Source organism: Leucoraja erinacea, chromosome 8 (genome assembly GCF_028641065.1).
Source record: "Leucoraja erinacea ecotype New England chromosome 8, Leri_hhj_1, whole genome shotgun sequence".
Lineage (NCBI taxonomy): Eukaryota > Metazoa > Chordata > Chondrichthyes > Rajiformes > Rajidae > Leucoraja > Leucoraja erinaceus.
Genome location: NC_073384.1, coordinates 56,701,601 through 56,718,830, shown reverse-complemented (window position 1 = coordinate 56,718,830; position 17,230 = coordinate 56,701,601). Strand labels below are relative to the sequence as shown.

The window sequence follows — 17,230 nt, the reverse complement described above, 5'->3', positions numbered from 1 at the left end:
AGACCAACACAAAGTGGCGCATAATTGTGAAGTGGAAGGAAAATGATACATGGTTTTCCAATTTTTTTACAAATAAAAAACTGAAAAGTGTGGCGTCCAAAAGTATTCAGCCCCTTTACTCTGATACCCTAAATAAAATCCAGTGCAACCAATTGCCTTCAGAAGTCACCTAATTAGTAAATAGAGTCCACTTGTGTGTAATCTAATCTCAGTATAAATAAAGCTGTTCTGTGAAGGTCTCAGAGGTTTGTTAGAGAACATTAGTGAACAAACAGCATCATGAAGCCCAAGGAACACACCAGACAGGTCAGGGATAAAGTTGTGGAGAAGTTTAAAGCAGGGTTAGGTTATAAAAAAATATCCCAAGCTTTGAACATCTCACGGAGCACTGTTCAATACATCATCCGAAAATGGAAAGAGTATGGCACAACTGCAAACCTACCAAGACATGGCCGTCCACCTAAACTGACAGGCCGGGCAAGGAGAGCATTGATCAGAGAAGCAGCTAAGAGGCCCATGGTAACTCTGAAGGAGCTGCAGCGATCCACAGCTCGGGTGGGAGAATCTGACCACAGGACAACTATTAGTCGTGCACTCCACAAATCGGGCCTTTATGGAAGAGTGGCAAGAAGAAAGTCATTGTTGAAAAAAAGCCATAAGAAGTCCCGTTTGCAGTTTGCCACAAGCCATGTGGGGGACACAGCAAACATGTGGAGGAAGGTGCTCTGGTCAGATGAGACCAAAATTGAAGTTTTTGGCCTAAATTTAACGCTATGTGTGGCAGAAAACTAACACTGCACATCACCCTGAACACACCATCCCCACTGTGAAACATGGTGGTGGCAGCATCATGCTGTGGGGATGTTTTTCTTCAGCAGGGACAGGGAAGCTGGTCAGAGTTGATGGGAAGATGGATGGAGCCAAATACAGGGCAATCTTGGAAGAAAACCTGTTAGAGTCTGCAAAACACTTGAGACTGGGGCGGAGGTTCACCTTCCAGCAGGACAACGACCCTAAACATACAGCCAGAGCTACAATGGAATGGTTTAGATCAAAGCATACTCATGTGTTAGAATGGCCCAGTCAAAGTCCAGACCTAAATCCAATTGAAAATCTCTGGCAAGACTTGAAAATTGCTGTTCACAGACGCTCTCCATCCAATCTGACTGAGCTTGAGCTATTTTGCAAAGAGGAATGGGCAAAAATTTCAGTCTCTAGATGTGCAAAGCTGGTAGAGACATACCCCAAAAGACTTGCAGCTGTAATTGCAGCGAAAGGTGGTTCTACAAAGTATTGACTCAGGGGGGCTGAATACTTTTGCACGCCACACTTTTCAGTTTTTTATTTGTAATAAAATTTGAAAACCATGTATGATTTTCCTTCCACTTCACAATTATCCGCCACTTTGTGTTGGTCTATCACATAAAATCCCAATAAAATACATTTACGTTTGTGGTTGTAACGTGACAAAATGTGGAAAAGTTCAAGGGGTATGAAAACTTTTGCAAGCCACTGTATAACATATAACAATTACAGCACGGAAACAGGCCATCTCGGCCCTTCTAGTCTGTGCCAAACACTTATTTTCCCCTAGTCCCATCCACCTGCACTCAGACCATAACCCTCCATTCCTTTCCCGTCCATATACCTATCCAATTTATTTTTAAATGATAAAACCTGCCTCCACCACTTCCACTGGAAGCTCATTCCACACAGCTACCACTCTGAGTAAAGAAGTTCCCCCTCATGTTACCCCTAAACTTCTGTCCCTTGATTCTCAAGTCATGTCCTCTTGTTTGAATCTTCCCTACTCTCAGTGGGAAAAGCTTATCCACGTCAACTCTGTCTATCTAGGGAGATATGCTAGAGAGGTGATACTTAACACAACATTGTTTCAGTCTCACCTGCAGTCCAGTGCGCAGCCCAGGTTTTCTGGCTAGGTGGCTGCTCCTGGCTGGGCTCGGGAGTTGAGGTGAGAAGTTGGCTCTGCCATAATGTAGGTGTGTGCCATCCAGGAACCAGGTTGAGGCATTGATGCTCTGGTAGTTTAGGCTCTCGGCCTGGTCGGTCAGGGCCTGACGTCGGGTCTCTGTGTCGGGCACTCCGAGAGTTCGGGGACCTCTATCGATCAGGCTCAGTTGTCCAATTATGGGGTTGGCAACTTTGCGAGATCAGGGCCCACGTTTGGTCAGCCCAGTGATCAGGTCACAGAGTCGCAGCTCCTTAAGATGGGGGTCCGCTTTTGGTTAGTCCAGGTGGTCCAGTCATGGTATCGGCAGTTCCGGGAAAGCACCAGGTTCATCAGCTGAGGGCATCAGAAGACTGGTAGGTACAGGCCTCGCTGGTTGCAGTAGGCCATGTTGGTCAGGCGTGAATAGTCCAGCTCTAGTCCAGTAAGAACTTTGATAAAGGAGCTCGCAAGATTGCCAGTCCTGAAAGAAGATTCCAATAGAGGCACACAAAAAATATATATATACAGGTGCACAACCTTTTATCCGACGATCCAAATAACGAAAACCTCCGAATAGCGACATTTTTTCGGTCCTTGAAGAAAGGTCCTTGAAAACGTTCACCGAGGGCGGCCCGCAGAGGTGACAGCGGAAGCTCCGGTCAGTCCTCGAAGAAAGGGGAACTAAATCCCCATTCATAAAAGAGGTGAGGGTATATTGCGTGGGAGGGTTAATAATTGACAATATGCTGCTGCCTGCCCGCTGGGTTAAAAAGTTCCCACGGTAGACACGATACACCGTGTATCGTGAGTCTTGCGTGGGAACTTTTAAACTTAGCGTGCAGGCAGCAGCAAATTGTCGCTCCCTTCAGTTTCACCCCACCTACACCCCTCTGCTTCCCGGCCATGTGTGTGACCCCTTCCCTCCCCTCTCCAGCTCCCCGCTCATTGCACCGGCGCGGGGGCTTTGCACTGTCTTCACGTCGGCGATTCTAGCAGCGCAGTGCAGTCACCGGAGACGTCAGGACCAACGGGACACCGACCCCCAGGCCCACTGCAAGCATGGAGAACCCAGAGACCCACAGCCAGCAGCAGCCCAGCCCCGTTCCAACTCCAGAGGAAAACTGCAAACTGGCCGGAGACGTCAGGACCACCAGAAGCCGCTCCCCGATGGGCCGCTACGGCGACAAGTGGCAGTTCGCCCACAGCCCGAGCTGCGCCCTCTCATCGGGACACCGACCCCCAGGCCCACTGCAAGCACGGAGATCCCAGATCAGCAACTCCAGCCCAGCCCCGTTCCAACTCCAGAGGAACACGCAGTGTATGGGCAGAAACTGATAGTGTGGAAGGTACTTCTTGTTCTTGGGGTCGCGTTGGAGGGGGAGTGGGATATTGTGCTGTTTGATCGCCCCCTACTATCCCAGGGACAGGGAGACAGGACGTTCACCGAGGGCGGCCCGCAGAGGTGATAGCGGAACCTCCGGTCGGTCCTCGAAGAAAGAGGAACTAAATCCCCATTCATAAAAGAGAAGGTGAGAGTATATTGCGCGGGAGGGTTAATAATTGACAATATGCTGCTACCTGCCCGCTGAGTTTAAAAGTTCCCACGGTAGACACGATACACAGTGTATCGTGAGTCTTGCGTGGGAACTTTTAAACTTAGCGTGCAGGCAGCAGCAGCAGATTGTCGCTCCCTTCAATTTCACCCCACCTACACCCCTCTGCTTCCCGGCCATGTGTGTGACCCCTTCCCTCCCCTCTCCAGCTCCCCGCTCATTGCACCGGCGCGGGGGCTTTGTACTGTCTTCACGACGGCGATGGCTGCAGGTCTGTGCAGTCACAGGAGACATCAGGACCAATTGGACGTCGACCACCAGGCCCATCGCAAGCACGGAGAACCGAGAGACCCACAGCCAGCAGCAGCCCAGCCCAGCCCAGCCCCGCTCCAACTTCTTCTGCCGGGATCAAGGCGCAAACTCGCGGCCTTGCGGATATGAGCCGAGCACTCTACCACTGAGCCAGCCATTAAAATCTACGCAAAAAAATTTCCATTCCGAAGACCGACAAATTCTGAATTACGAAAGGTGTCTGGTCCCAAGGCTTTCGGATAAAAGGTTGTGCACCTGTATATATATTTCCAGCTAGATTAATCCCTACGAGAGAATGATTAGCTTTTTAAAAACAATAACAGATTTGATGAATGTGCTTTCTTTGGAAAAACCTGAGTCAACTCCTGATAATTCCACATATGTTGCAGCTGTTTGCAAGTGACTTCATTCCTGTGACTGTTACATGTGTTACTAGGATAAATAGGGTCTCGATCTTAAAATACAAGGACCTGATTGCAAAAATAAGCTTCAATTATTTATCTCTTCCATTTTATCCACATAACGTTAAGATTGCTACATCGCAAGAAATTTAAATATATGCATGTCTAATGTCAAAAATGGAAACCAAGAAAGAAATGCACTACATGCCATTTTATTTTTGGGAACTCCACAAGGAATACTGTGAATTCCTAAGGTGATAACAATAAAAGCTGATTCTTTTCTTACAAATATAAGGTCCAAATATGTTCTCTGATGATTCACTACTCTTCTTGTCCTGCATTAAGTGTCCATAGGCTCAGAAAGTCTTATTTCCCAAATGGAAGAAGAAACCAATGCAGAATTCCTACTTTGGTCATGACTCTTAATGCTTCCTACAGTGTGGATTAGCGAATTGGAATGCACATTCCTGGATGACAGCATGATATATCTTTCCTTCAGCATCATCAATGGAAAGGAACACAAACAGAATGCCGGAAGAACTCAGCAGATCAAACAGCACCTCTGCTTCTTGACCCACTGAGTTTTTGCAATGTTCATTCGTAGCTTCCAGCTATCATCAGTGGAAATGAAACCTATATAAGTCCAAAGGAGCAGAATTAGGCCATTCAGCTCATCGACTCTGCTCTGCCATTCTTTGCTTCTTTTGTTTAGAGATACAGCACGAAACAGGTCCTTCAGCCCGCCGGATCTGCACCGATCAGCGATCCCCGCACACTAACACTATCCTACGCACACTAGGGACTATTTACACTTATACCAAGCCAATTTACCTGTATACCTGTATGACTTTGGAGTGTGGGAGGAAACCGAAGATCTCGGAGAAAACCCACGTGGTCACGGGGAGAACGTGGCTGAACTCTATTTCCCTCTCAACCCCATTTTCTTGCCTTCTCCTCGTAACCTTTGACAACTTTACTAATCAAACCTTACCTATGAATCTCTGTTTTAAAAATACCCAAAGGATTTGGACTCCACTGCAGTCTGTGGCAATGAATTACACCGATTCACCACCATCTGGCTAAAGAAATTCCTCCTCATCTCCATTCTAATGATATGTCCTTTTATTCTGAGGCTGTGCCCTTTGGTGTAATGCACACACATATATACACAAACAGACATATGTGTGTGTGTGTGTGTGCGTGTGTGTGTGTGTGTGTGTGTGTGTGTGCGTGTGTGTGTGCGTGTGTGTGTGCATGTGTGTGTGTGTGTGTGTGTGTGTGTGTGTGTGTGTGTGCGTGTGTGCGTGTGTGTGTGTGCGTGTGCGTGTGTGTGTGTATATATATTATACAGTGCCATCCATAATGTTTGGGACAAAGACCCATCATTTATTTATTTGCCTGTACTCCACAATTTGAGATTTGTAATAGAAAAAATCACATGACGTTAGTGCACATTGTCAGGTTTTATTAAAGGCCATTTTTATGCTTAAGCTGTGGGTTGTGGGTGTTTGGCTTGGAGAAGTTCAAAGTATGCGTGATTGTATGAATGGTAGGAATGACTGATAGAATTTGTGGGTGAGTAAAACTGGGGCTGCAGTCCCTGGAAGCTGTTGGTAGTGTTGATAGGCTGTGACCTTCAAAGTTGCCTTCATTGACCTCAACCCCAGAGATGAGTTCATCGGCATTTTGCAGCACTATCCTGGTTGTGATCATGCCACTGACAACAGGTGCCATCCTTTGTGCCTTCTGGGCCTTGGTGGGGGATCAATGACAATTCACACCCTCTTCAAGGCTTCAATTAGTGAACCTCACTTCACTATTGTCATTTTCAATGCTTCCCAAGTTCTGGAATGCACCCTTTTTAAAGAATGCAAGCTGGCCTTAAATAATGCAGATAGACACAAAATGCTGGAGTAACTCAGTGGGCCAGGCAGCATATCTCCAGAGAAGGAATGAGTGACGTTTCTAGTCGAGACCCTGTTTCAGACCTAACCCACTCTGAACCCTCACCATCCCCCCCATCATAATACATCTGTCGTTCCTTCCTGCTCATTTTTAACTTCAAGACTGATTTAATTGTAGAAATCAAATGCAGGTTGGGTAACCATCATACATGGAGCAGCTGCATTTAGTCCATGGGACCACCCTGAACTTCTCGTTGCCTGTCACTGTAATTCTCAATCCTACTCCGACTTATTGGTCCTCTATAACTCTGTAAAGATAGGGAGTACATAATAATTTTGTATAGGAAGGAACTGCAGATGTGGGTTTAAACCAAAGATAAGGCACAAAATGCTGCAGTAACTCAGCAGAACAGGCAGCATCTCTGAAGAGAAGCAATGGGTGACGTTTTCCTAAATTTCTTAAAAATTAAAAGTTTAGTGGCAGATCCACGAAACGTTTCACATTGAGAACGATTTTTTTTTGTTTCGGACACATACGATTTCATTTATTTATAGATATTGTTTATGACACTTTATAAATATTCTTGTTTTGTTTTTTTGTATGCTGTTTCACACTTGCTTTTTATTCTTTTATTCTGTTCGAAATAAATAATAAAAATAAAATAAAATAATAAGTTGTCAGTGAGACTTGAGAGACGTGTGGGGCTTTTTGGGAAGGTTGGAGGTAAAGATCTTCGCTCTAAGATCTTTGGTTGGAGGTAGGCGGCGGGCGCTAGGACCCGGGTGAGCACAGGGCTGGTCGCGGGAGCGAGCGCAGCGGGTCGGCTCCCATTGAAGCGGATGGTGGTGCGCGGGCACGGGGGAGACGCAGCGCTGGGACTGGGTCGGGCGGGCGGCCGCGGGGTCCACGCGCTCGCTCGCTCACTGGAGAACAAAGTGAAGGCGGACCGGGCAGTGGCAGTGGCAGCGCAGCAGCAACAGCAACACAGCACAGCCCAGCTCAGCCCAGCACAGCCCAGCACAGCACAGCGCCTTGCGGCCGAGCCTGTCTGTCTGCCTGTCTGTCTTCCGGGGGAGGGTAGAGGGACTGCAATAGGGACTGCGGAGGCGGAAGATCTGGGCTGTGAAACATGCCAGCGGCCGCCGAGAGGTTCCTGAGCGAGGGCAAGGGGAGAGGGCTGCAGACTCGCAAGGACCTGCAGATAGGCGAGCTGCTCTTCACATGCCCAGCCTACACACACGTCCTCACCGTCAACGAGCGGGGCAACCACTGCGAGCACTGCTTCACCCGGTACGTGAGACCAACGTCTTCGCTGCAAACTTGCTCACTAACGTTGTTTTGCAGGATGACGAGATCCCATGATGATGGGTCCTTGTGTGGGTAGGAGCCGGCTCAATGGTTGCAAGGTGCCAGCGCTCAGTATCTCGGTGGTTTTCATGTTACCCAGGGCAAGTTGCACACGGAAGGTCCAGAACACTTTATTTGAATAGCTTAATTATTTCGATAATATAATTTGTATTGGTGTGCTGGTGTCCGTTGAAAGCCAAGTTGACCACACTTGATCCTTTCACCCTGGAAGTATTTACGGAGCGCTGTTCTTGTATGGAGTTGGAATTCCACTCATTGGAGAATTCAGTGTCATTTATAGAATGATCTATTTTAAAGAGTATAGAACAGTGCCCCACAGGAACAGGCCCCTAGGCCCGTGATATCAGTGCCTGCTTGTCACGATGCCAAACCAAGCTAATCCCAAGCGCCAGCACATGGTCTATATCCCTTCATTCCCTGTCTGTTCATATGCCTGTCAGAATGCGTCTTAAATGCTGTATCTACTTACATGACCTCCCCTGGTTTGTGTTCCAGGCGCCTAGTACTCCGTGAAAAATTAAGACCTGCCTTGCAAATCTTCTTTAAACTTTCCCCCTTTCACCTTAAACCTACGCTGTCTAGAATTTTATATTTTCACCCTGGCGAAAAAGACTTGGGCCATCTATCCTGTCTATGCCTCACATAATTTTACATACTTCTATCAGCACACACCTTAGACTCCGATACATCCAGGGAAAGCAATCTAAGTCTGTCCAGCCTTTCATAGTTAATATTCTTTAATCCTGGCAATATCCCACCTCTTTACCCTCTCCACAGTCTCCTCATTCCTGTAATGTGAGAACCAGAACGATGGATGGCTTACTATACAGCTGCAGCATGACTTGCCAACTTTTATACTCCATGTCCTGGCTGATGCAGGCATGACATATATCTTCTTGACCACCCTATCTACTTTTGTTGTCATTTTTGGGGTGCTATGGATTTGCACTCCGATCCCTTTGTACATCAATGATCCACAAACTTTACAGTTGACATTTGACCTCCCAAAGTGCACCATTTTACACTTGTCCAGATTAAAACTCCATCTGTGTTTGTAACTGATTTACATCCTGCTGTAAACTTTGACAACCCGCAATAGCCACAACTCTGCCAATTTTAGTGTGGTCTGTAGATTTGTGTTTTGTGTGTGTGTGCACGCACTTGCTTGTCCGTCTGTCCCAGCATTGCTCACAGTCAGAATAACTCCCCTCCACAATTACCCTCTCCTATGACCAAGCCAATATTTCAAAAGTGCAAAGATGAGAGAGAGTCATGCCCCACTGAAGTTTGCGATCTTTAGATTTCCTTTTCTGATTTTTTAAAAACTCTTCTCTTGATTATAAACAACCTGAAGACAGTGCATAAGAACTCCCCCCACCCACCCCACCCCACAGCGGCCTCTCATGCCGGATCCTCCATGGTTCATTGTTCCCACCTCCCACATTCCGGGTCCTCCTTTATTCCTTCCCTGATGTGAGTGGCCCTTGATTATGTTGGCTGCTTTCCTGAGGCAACATGAAGTTTAAATGTAGTTGATTGGAGGGGCTGGTTTGCCTTCATAACCTTCTGCTTAATTTATTGTGGTCTTGGGCAGAGCAGTTGGCATACTAAGCTAAAATGCACCTGGATAGGATGTTTTCTACAGTACATCTTTAGTAATCTGTAAAAGAGCGGAACAGTGGTGCAATGGTAGAGTTGCTGCCAGAGACGCGGGTTCGACCCTGACCACAGGTTTAGTCTGTATGGAGTTTGTACATTCTTCCTGTGACCGTGTGTTTTTCTCCAAGTGTTTTAGTTTCCTCCCACACTACAAAGGTGTACAGGTTTGTAGATTAATTGGCTTCGGTAAATTGTAAAATTGTCCCTAGTCTATGTAGGATCATGTACGAGGTGATCACTTTTCGGCAGGGACGCATAGAGCCTTTCTCAATGCTGTATGTCTAAAGTCTAATTTGGTGGGAGTTATTGGACATATGCTTAATTTCCCTAACCTTTTGAGAAGTAAAGGGGTTGGTATGCCTCTTGGTTATACAGGCAATGTGTTTTTTTGCATCAGTCTTCACAGTAGAAGACACCTACAGTGTGCCTGCAATCCTAGAGAGTCAGGGGATGGAAGTTAGAGGAGTGGCATTTACCAAGGAGAAGGTAATAGGAAAACTGAAATGTCTGAGGGTGGATAAGTCACCTGGACTGCACCCAGGCTTCTGAAGGAGGTGACCTCAGAGATTGTGGAGGCATTCGTTGTAATATTTCAAGAGTCACTAGAGTTAGGAGTAGTTCCTGAAGATTGGAAACTTGTGAATATCACCCTGCTGTACAAGAAGGGAGCACAGCAGAAGAGCGGGAACTCTAGGCTGGTTAGCCTGACCAGTGGTTTTGTGAAGGGAAGATCTTGCCTGACAAATCTGCTGGAGTTCTTTGAGGAAGTTAATAGCAGGATGGACAGAGGTTGTAGCTCTTGTTTACCTAGATTTTCAGAAGGCCTTCGATAAGGTGCTGCACGTCAGGCTGCTACGAAAGATACCAGCATGGATAGCGAGTTGGCAGAAGGCATGGATGTTGTGATAAAAGGCGCTTTTTCAGGTTGGCTGCCAATGACTAATGGAGTTCAGCAAGGGTCAGTCCTGGGACTGCTTCTCTTCATGTTGGCTTTGTGACTTGGACAGGATAGGAGAGTAGACAGATGAACTTCAGTACAGCAAAGTGTGGAGCCCTGCATTTTGGTAATAAGAATAAAGGCGTAGATTCTTTTCTAAATGGAGAGAGAATCCCAAAATTGGAGGCGCAGAGGGACTTGTGAGTGCTGATGCAGGACTCCCAAAATGTTAATTTGCAAGTCGAATCAGTAAGGAAAGCAAATTAAATGCTAGCATTTATATCATGGACTGGATTACAAAAACAGAGATGTAATGTTGAGGCACTATAAGGCGCTGGTCAGGCCACATTTAGAGTACTGCGAGTAAATTTGGGTCCCATATCTGAGAGTGGATATGCTGGCTCTGGGGAGGGTCCAGAAGAATTTTACAAGAATGATTCCAGGAATAAGTGGGTTAGCATATGAAAAGCGTTTGACAGCCATGAGCCTCTACTCACTGGAGTTTAGAAGGTTGAAGGGGGACCTCATTGAAACTTACAGAACAATGAAAGGCATAGATAGAGTGGATGTGGAAAGGATGTTTCCACTGGTGGGAGAGTCTAGGACCAGAGGTCATAGCCTCAGAATTAAAGGGCATTCTTTTAAAACGTAGGTGAGGGGGAACTTCTTTAGTCAGAGGGTAGTTAATTTGTGGAACTTGTTGCCACAGAGGGCTGTGGAGACCAAGTCAGTGGATATTTTTAAGGCAGAGATAGACAAGTTCTTGATTAGAACGGGTGTCAAGGGTTATGGGGAGAAGGCAGGAAAATGGGATTAGGAGGCAGAGATCAGCCATGATTGAATGGCGGAGTAGACTTGATGGGCCGAATGGCCAAATTCTACTCCTATAACTTGTGAACACTTGCTTGTAATGTGGATGGGGGTGTGCGTGCCGGCTTGATGGGCCGAATGGCCAAATTCTACTCCTATAACTTGTGAACACTTGCTTGTCATTAAACCTGTAGATAAGGCTGGTGCATTGTTGACTGGTGGACTGCCCTCTGCCTTCCACAGGCACGAAGGCAACTCTCCAACAAGACCTCGTGCACAACTCTGGACCGATCCCACCAAAGTACGCTACGTTACTCTTATGCAAACCACCACAGATCTCATTTATAGGCACCATCCAATGACAAGCCTTTTGCTTTCTACCTCAAATCAAGTTAGTCAGAGGGGACTGCCCCTACATAATGCTGTGCCAACTATTTGTGATGAGCCTTAGCCTTTGCAAATGTACACAAATCTTGCCCCTTAAGGTTTTCGCCAATAATTTCCTTATTATTGATGTGGGCCTCGTCAGTTTGCAATTGCCCTGTTTATCATTGCTTTCTATTCCGAACTAAAACATCAGCTATCCCTCATCACCTGCCTAATATAATTTCCTAAAATACAGTCAAGCACTGCCCCATCTCTAGTTAGACTCTTTATATATTATATCGGAAAAAAATTCCATGTATGCACTGAACAAATTCCATGCCATCTAATCCCATTGAACTAAGACAATCCGAGTGAATATTGGAACAACTGCTATAACCATTTTGCTCCTGCATCTTTCTGCGATTTTTCACTGCTTTGTTTCCTCATTTCTTACTGCCCTGGTTCCTTAACCACTTACTTTTATACTTGCCATATACTTTGTCATGCCAAACGTGTTGTGAATTGAAATACATTTAAATCTTCCTTTAATTTCTGTCCTCTAGTCATTCTCGCTAACTAAAGGTTCACATCCTTGGCACAATTCTTCTAAATCTCCCTTGTACTCTTTCCAACTCCTTGATATCATTTCTACCAACATGTCTGATGTAACTTGTCTATTTTTGTACATAAACTTTTCAACTTGTCCTGCTACCTTGACAGATTGATGTCCACACATTCCCAAGTCTCTCCTTCCTCTATCCAATTTAACATAATAGTTCACTGTTCATAGACACAAAAAGCTGAGTAACTCAGCAGGTCAGACAACATGTTTAAGAAGGAACTGCAGATGCTGGAAAATCGAAGGTACACAAAAATGCTGGAGAAACTCAGCGGGTGCAGCAGCATCTTTGGAGCGAAGGAAATGGGCAACATTTCGGGCCGAAACCCTTCTTCAGACTGATGGGGGGGTGGCGGGGAGAAGAAAGGAAAAAGGAGGAGGAGGAGCCCGAGGGCTGAGGGAAGGGTTGAGACCCTTCCCGAAATGTCACCTATTCCTTTCCTGTCTGATGCTGTCTGACCTGCTGAGTTACCCCAGCCTTTTGTCTATCTTCGGTTTAAACCAGCATCTGCCGTTCCTCCTATACAGTTCACTGTTCTTGTTCCCTCTGCCAAAATGGATCACCTCAAACCTACCTGCATTAAATTGTATTTACATTGTAATGTAATCAACAATGCCAAGCCCTGGTTTACTGCAGAACTCAGACAGCTCTGACAGTCTAAAGAGGAAGTCTACAGGAGTGGGGATGCAGACCTCCACAGGCAGGCAAAGTACAAGCTGAGAAGAGGAATCAGAGCTGCCAAGCAAAGGTACTCTGAGAAGTTTAGGAGCAAGTTCTCAGCTAATGACTCTTCTTCAGTTTTGAAGGGCTTGCAAGAAATCACCAGCTACAAGAGGGAAGCCCCCCGCTCTTTGGACAATCGTTAGCTGACCAACGACCTGAATGAGTTCTACTGCAAGTTTGACAAGGGGAAACGTAACCCTGGTTCCCCCTCCCCCCTTCCCCAACAAACACAGACCCCTTGTACACTCAGTCCTCCCCAATCACCACCACTTCACACTTACTTAAAGCAAGACTCCAGTCTGAAAAGACTGGACCCTTTCCCACCCCAACCAACACGTCACACCCACTCACATCCTGACCTCAGTCTGCAAAGATTGGACCTTTCTACACCCACTCCTCCCCAATCACTACTTCACACCTACTTAAAGCAAGACTCCAGTCTGAAAAGACTGCACCCTTTCGCACCCACCCCTCTCCAATCACCCAAGTACCCATCCCCTCCGTGCTGCACAACGTCACTTCTCCATCATCATCAAGAATAGAGGAGGTGGAGAGGCTGTTCAGAAGACAGAAACGCCTGAAATCTCCCCCTCTACTCTCAAGCTCTGTGCCGAACAACTGGCACCGGTCTACACAGACATTTTCAATCAGTCCCTGCAAATCTGTACTGTCCCTGCCTGTTTCAAAGTCTCCATTATTGTCCCTGTACCCAAAATGGCAAGGATTACTGGTCTTAATGGCTACAGGCCTGTCACACTGACCTCTGTAGTCATGAAGACCCTTGAAAGGCTTGTGCTGGCCAAGCTGAAAAATATCACAAATCCCCCCCTGCTGGACCCTCTGCAGTTTGCAAAACGGGCCAATAGATCTGTGGATGATGCAGTTAACCTTGGTCTGCACTTCATCCTCCAGCACCTAGACCGCCAAGGGACATATGCGAGGATTTTGTTTGTTGATTTTAGCTCTGCATTCAACACCATTGTGCCAGAGCTACTACACTCCAAACCTTCCGAGTTGACTGTGCCTGAACCCCTCTGTCAGTGGATCACCAGCTTTCTGACAGACAGGAAGCAGCATGTGAGGCTGGGAAAGCACATCTCGGACCAGCAAACCCTCAGCAAAGGCTGCGTACTCTCCCCTCTACTCTCTCTACACCAATAACTGTACCTCCACTGAGTCCTCTGTCAAACTTCGCAAGTTTGCGGACGACACAACCCTGATTGGACTGGTCTAGGATGGGGAAGAATCTGCCTACAGACAGGAAGTGACATAGCTGGCATCCTGGTGCCATCGCAACAACCTGGAGCCCAATCCTCAAAGGACAGTGGAATTGATTGTAGACTTTAGGAGAGTTCCCCCTCCCCTCACCCCACTCACAATCAACAACACCACTGTCACATCTGTGGAGCCTTTTAAGTTCCTGGGAACCATCATCTCCAAAGACCTGAAATGGGGGGCCTCCATCAACACCACAGTCAAAAAGGCCCAACAGAAGATGTACTTCCTGCGGCAGCTAAGGAAGCACAATCTGCCACAGGCAATGATCGTCCAATTCTATACGGCCATCGTGGAGTCTGCCCTCACCTTCTCCATCATAGTCTGGTTTGGCTCAGCCACAAAGCACGACATCCAGAGGCTGCAGAGAATCGTCCGATCAGCTGAGATGGTTATTGGCTGCAACCTTCTCTCCATTGATGAACTGTACACTGCAAGGGCCAGGAAGTGAGCGGGTAAGATCATCTCTGACCCCTCTCACCCTGGCCACAAACTCTTTGAATCATTTCCCTCTGGAAGGCGACTCCAGACTATCAAAGTTGCCACAGCCAGACAAAAAACAGCTTTTTTCTAACAGTAGAAGCTATATAACCAAAATTCTGTAGCCTCAATTTGCTCTGGTATTTTATTTAATTCACATGTTTAATGAATAATGTTTTATTATTAATGTTTAATGCTTTATGTGTCATTCCTAACCGTCACTGCATGTTGTTGTCACTTGCGGGCGGAGCACCAAGGCAAATTCCTTGTATGTGAATACTTGGCCAATAAACTTAATCATTCATTCATCCTTGCTGCCAATGCCCTTTCAATTTCAAGAGCTTCATTTTGATAACAAATCTACCAAATATCTTTTAGAAAGTCTATATTATACCTCAACTTCAGCCTTCAAATACTTCATGGAAGTTATGTGGAGGGAGGGGGAAGGTAGTGGTTGTTAGTGAACAAATGTACTTTCAACTCTGTTATTAACATATGCACATATTCCATGACCTTGCCTTATAGAAAATTGCAATGTGTATCAACTTCTTCCCCCTTTATGATACCTGTTATAATTGAATAATTCTAAAAAATAAGAAGCAAATGGTGTGATACCAGAGTTGGGAGTTTTGGTATCTTTTTTTTCAACTTGTTTGCGTTGGGTTAACCCAACAACTACAGATCATTTTTGAATGGGTAATTGCAGTTTCCATTGTGAAATTTTGGAACCATTCCACATCCGAGGAGAACTAGAAAATTGTGACCAGATGATAGTTCCTTTCTGTGTTACACAATGTCGGATGGATCCCGTCAGGATCAGAGGCTTCCCTACTTTGAGATGAGCCAACGTTTTGTGTATCTCTACTAAATTCTGGTACCACTAGTTTAGTGCGTACTGAGGTACAGTGAAAAGCCTTTGTTGCATTTTTTTTAAGCTTTCTTTTACTGTGACATTGACAGCACTGTCATCTTTATAGAAGAGAGATGCATGGCACATTTAATATCACATCATCCATGTATTTTGGTGCCTAATTGACCTAGTCCTTCTTCCCCATTGAGCTGGGTTTTTTTTCTGATAAAGATATGGGAGTATTCTTGTGACCACTCTGCAAAATGTCCAGAAATAATTTTGAGGTGCCTTAACAAAATAGACACAAAATGCTGGAGTAACTCGAGCAGCATCTCTGGAGAGAAGAAATGGGTTACGTTTCCGGTCGAGTCCCTTCTTCTGACTGATCAGATTTAATGTGGAAAATAACAGGTCATAATGTAATAGCTAACATATTGGTGTGGGTTGAAGATTGACAGGGAACTCTCTAAGTAGACACAAATGGAACATTTTTTCTTGGCAAAATGATGTACTATAGGAATTAATGCTGGGAGTTGCAACGTTTTTGTATGAATGCCTTAAATCCAGGTGCACAAAGCACGGCTACTAACTTTGCTGATAACTCGAAAGTAGGAAGGTAATTGCGAAGAGGATGTAAAGAGATTCAAAGAGCTAAGTTAAGTTAGTGGACATGTGGTAAATGTGAAATTATCTTTTTTTTACGGGCCATATCATCTAAATGGTAAGATATTGCAGGGGTGGATCTAGGGTCTTTGTGTATGATTTCCAAAAAACAACAGAATGTTAGCATTTATTTCTAGGGAAATTAAATACAAAAGTAGGAAGGTTATATGGGGCACTGATGAGGTCATGTCTCAAGAACTGAGTATAGTGATGCTCTGCAAATTTAAGATTGATTATTAATGCATTGGAAGGATTTTATAGAAGATTTACTAAATTGAGTAGACACGAGGAACTGCAGATGCTGGAATCTTGAGCAAAAAAAAAATATGCTGAAGTATCTCAGCAGTTCAGGCGGCATCTCTGGAGAACATGGATAGGTGAAAATTTTGACCTGAAGAAGGGTCCCGGCATGAAATGCTGTTTATCCATGTTCTCCAGAGATTGTGCCTTATCTGCTGAGTTTCTCCAGCACTTTGCCTTTAGTAAACTAATATCTGAATAGGGCAGTTTGTCCTATGGGATAGATTTAGGATTATCTGGGAGTTCAGAAGATTGAGAGATGATTTTATTGAAGTATAAGAATATGTCTTGATAGGGAGAGAACGCTTCCTGTTGTGGGAGAACCTTTTCTCACTTCAAAAATACAAGGTTACCAAATTAAGGTGCTTTTTGGATCTGTTCTATAAATGGCAGTGGAAGCAGAGTCTCTTGTAGGCAGAGCTAGATAAATACTTGGTACACAAAAATGCTGGAGAAACTCAGCGGGTGCTGCAGCATCTATGGAGCGAAGGAAATAGGTGACGTTTCGGGCCAAAACCCTTCTTCAGACTGATAAATACTTAATGAGCAAGATGGTAAAACAATGCCGTGGACGTAGAGAAACCATAATCTTATAGACTGCAGAACAGGCTTGAAGGGCCGCTTTATAACAGAAGACTGTTGCCAGTCTAACTCTGGCGCCCAACTTGTATGTTCATTATTCTCCTCAGTACTTTCTGCATTCAGTTTGATTTTTTACAGCAGGGGTCGGCAACCTACGGCCCCCGAGCCGAATGCGCCTGTGACCCGAAATCATCTGGCCCGCTGGCAATTTTTCTTTCCCCCATAATCATACGGCCCGCCGAGCGCCCCAAGCAGCGGCCGGGCTCCACGAGCAGTGCTCCCAGTAGCGGCCGGATGCCCCCAGTAGCGGCCGGATGCCCCCAGTAACGGCCGGGTGCCCCCAGTAGCGGCCGGATGCCCCCAGTAGCGGCCAGGTGCCCCCAGTAGAGGCCGGATGCCCCCAGTAGAGGCCGGATGCCCCCAGTAGCGGCCGGATGCCCCCAGTAGCGGCCGGGTGCCCCCAGTAGCGGCCTGG

General features: G+C 45.9%; 1 protein-coding gene across 2 annotated transcripts in view; it reads left to right on the top strand.

Annotated features, from left to right (window-relative positions):
• Positions 1–7,107: 7,107 nt before the first annotated feature.
• Positions 7,108–17,230, top strand: part of LOC129699728 (N-lysine methyltransferase SMYD2-like) — a 42,657-nt gene continuing 32,534 nt past the window's right edge. Inside the window, exon 1 of one of the 2 annotated variants that reach the window (XM_055639753.1) lies at positions 7,108–7,412. In XM_055639753.1, the coding sequence (XP_055495728.1) occupies positions 7,252–7,412 (161 nt within the window). In that variant the 5' untranslated portion in view covers positions 7,108–7,251. The remainder of the gene's footprint in view (positions 7,413–17,230) is intronic. The other variant, XM_055639752.1, reaches the window with a different exon arrangement.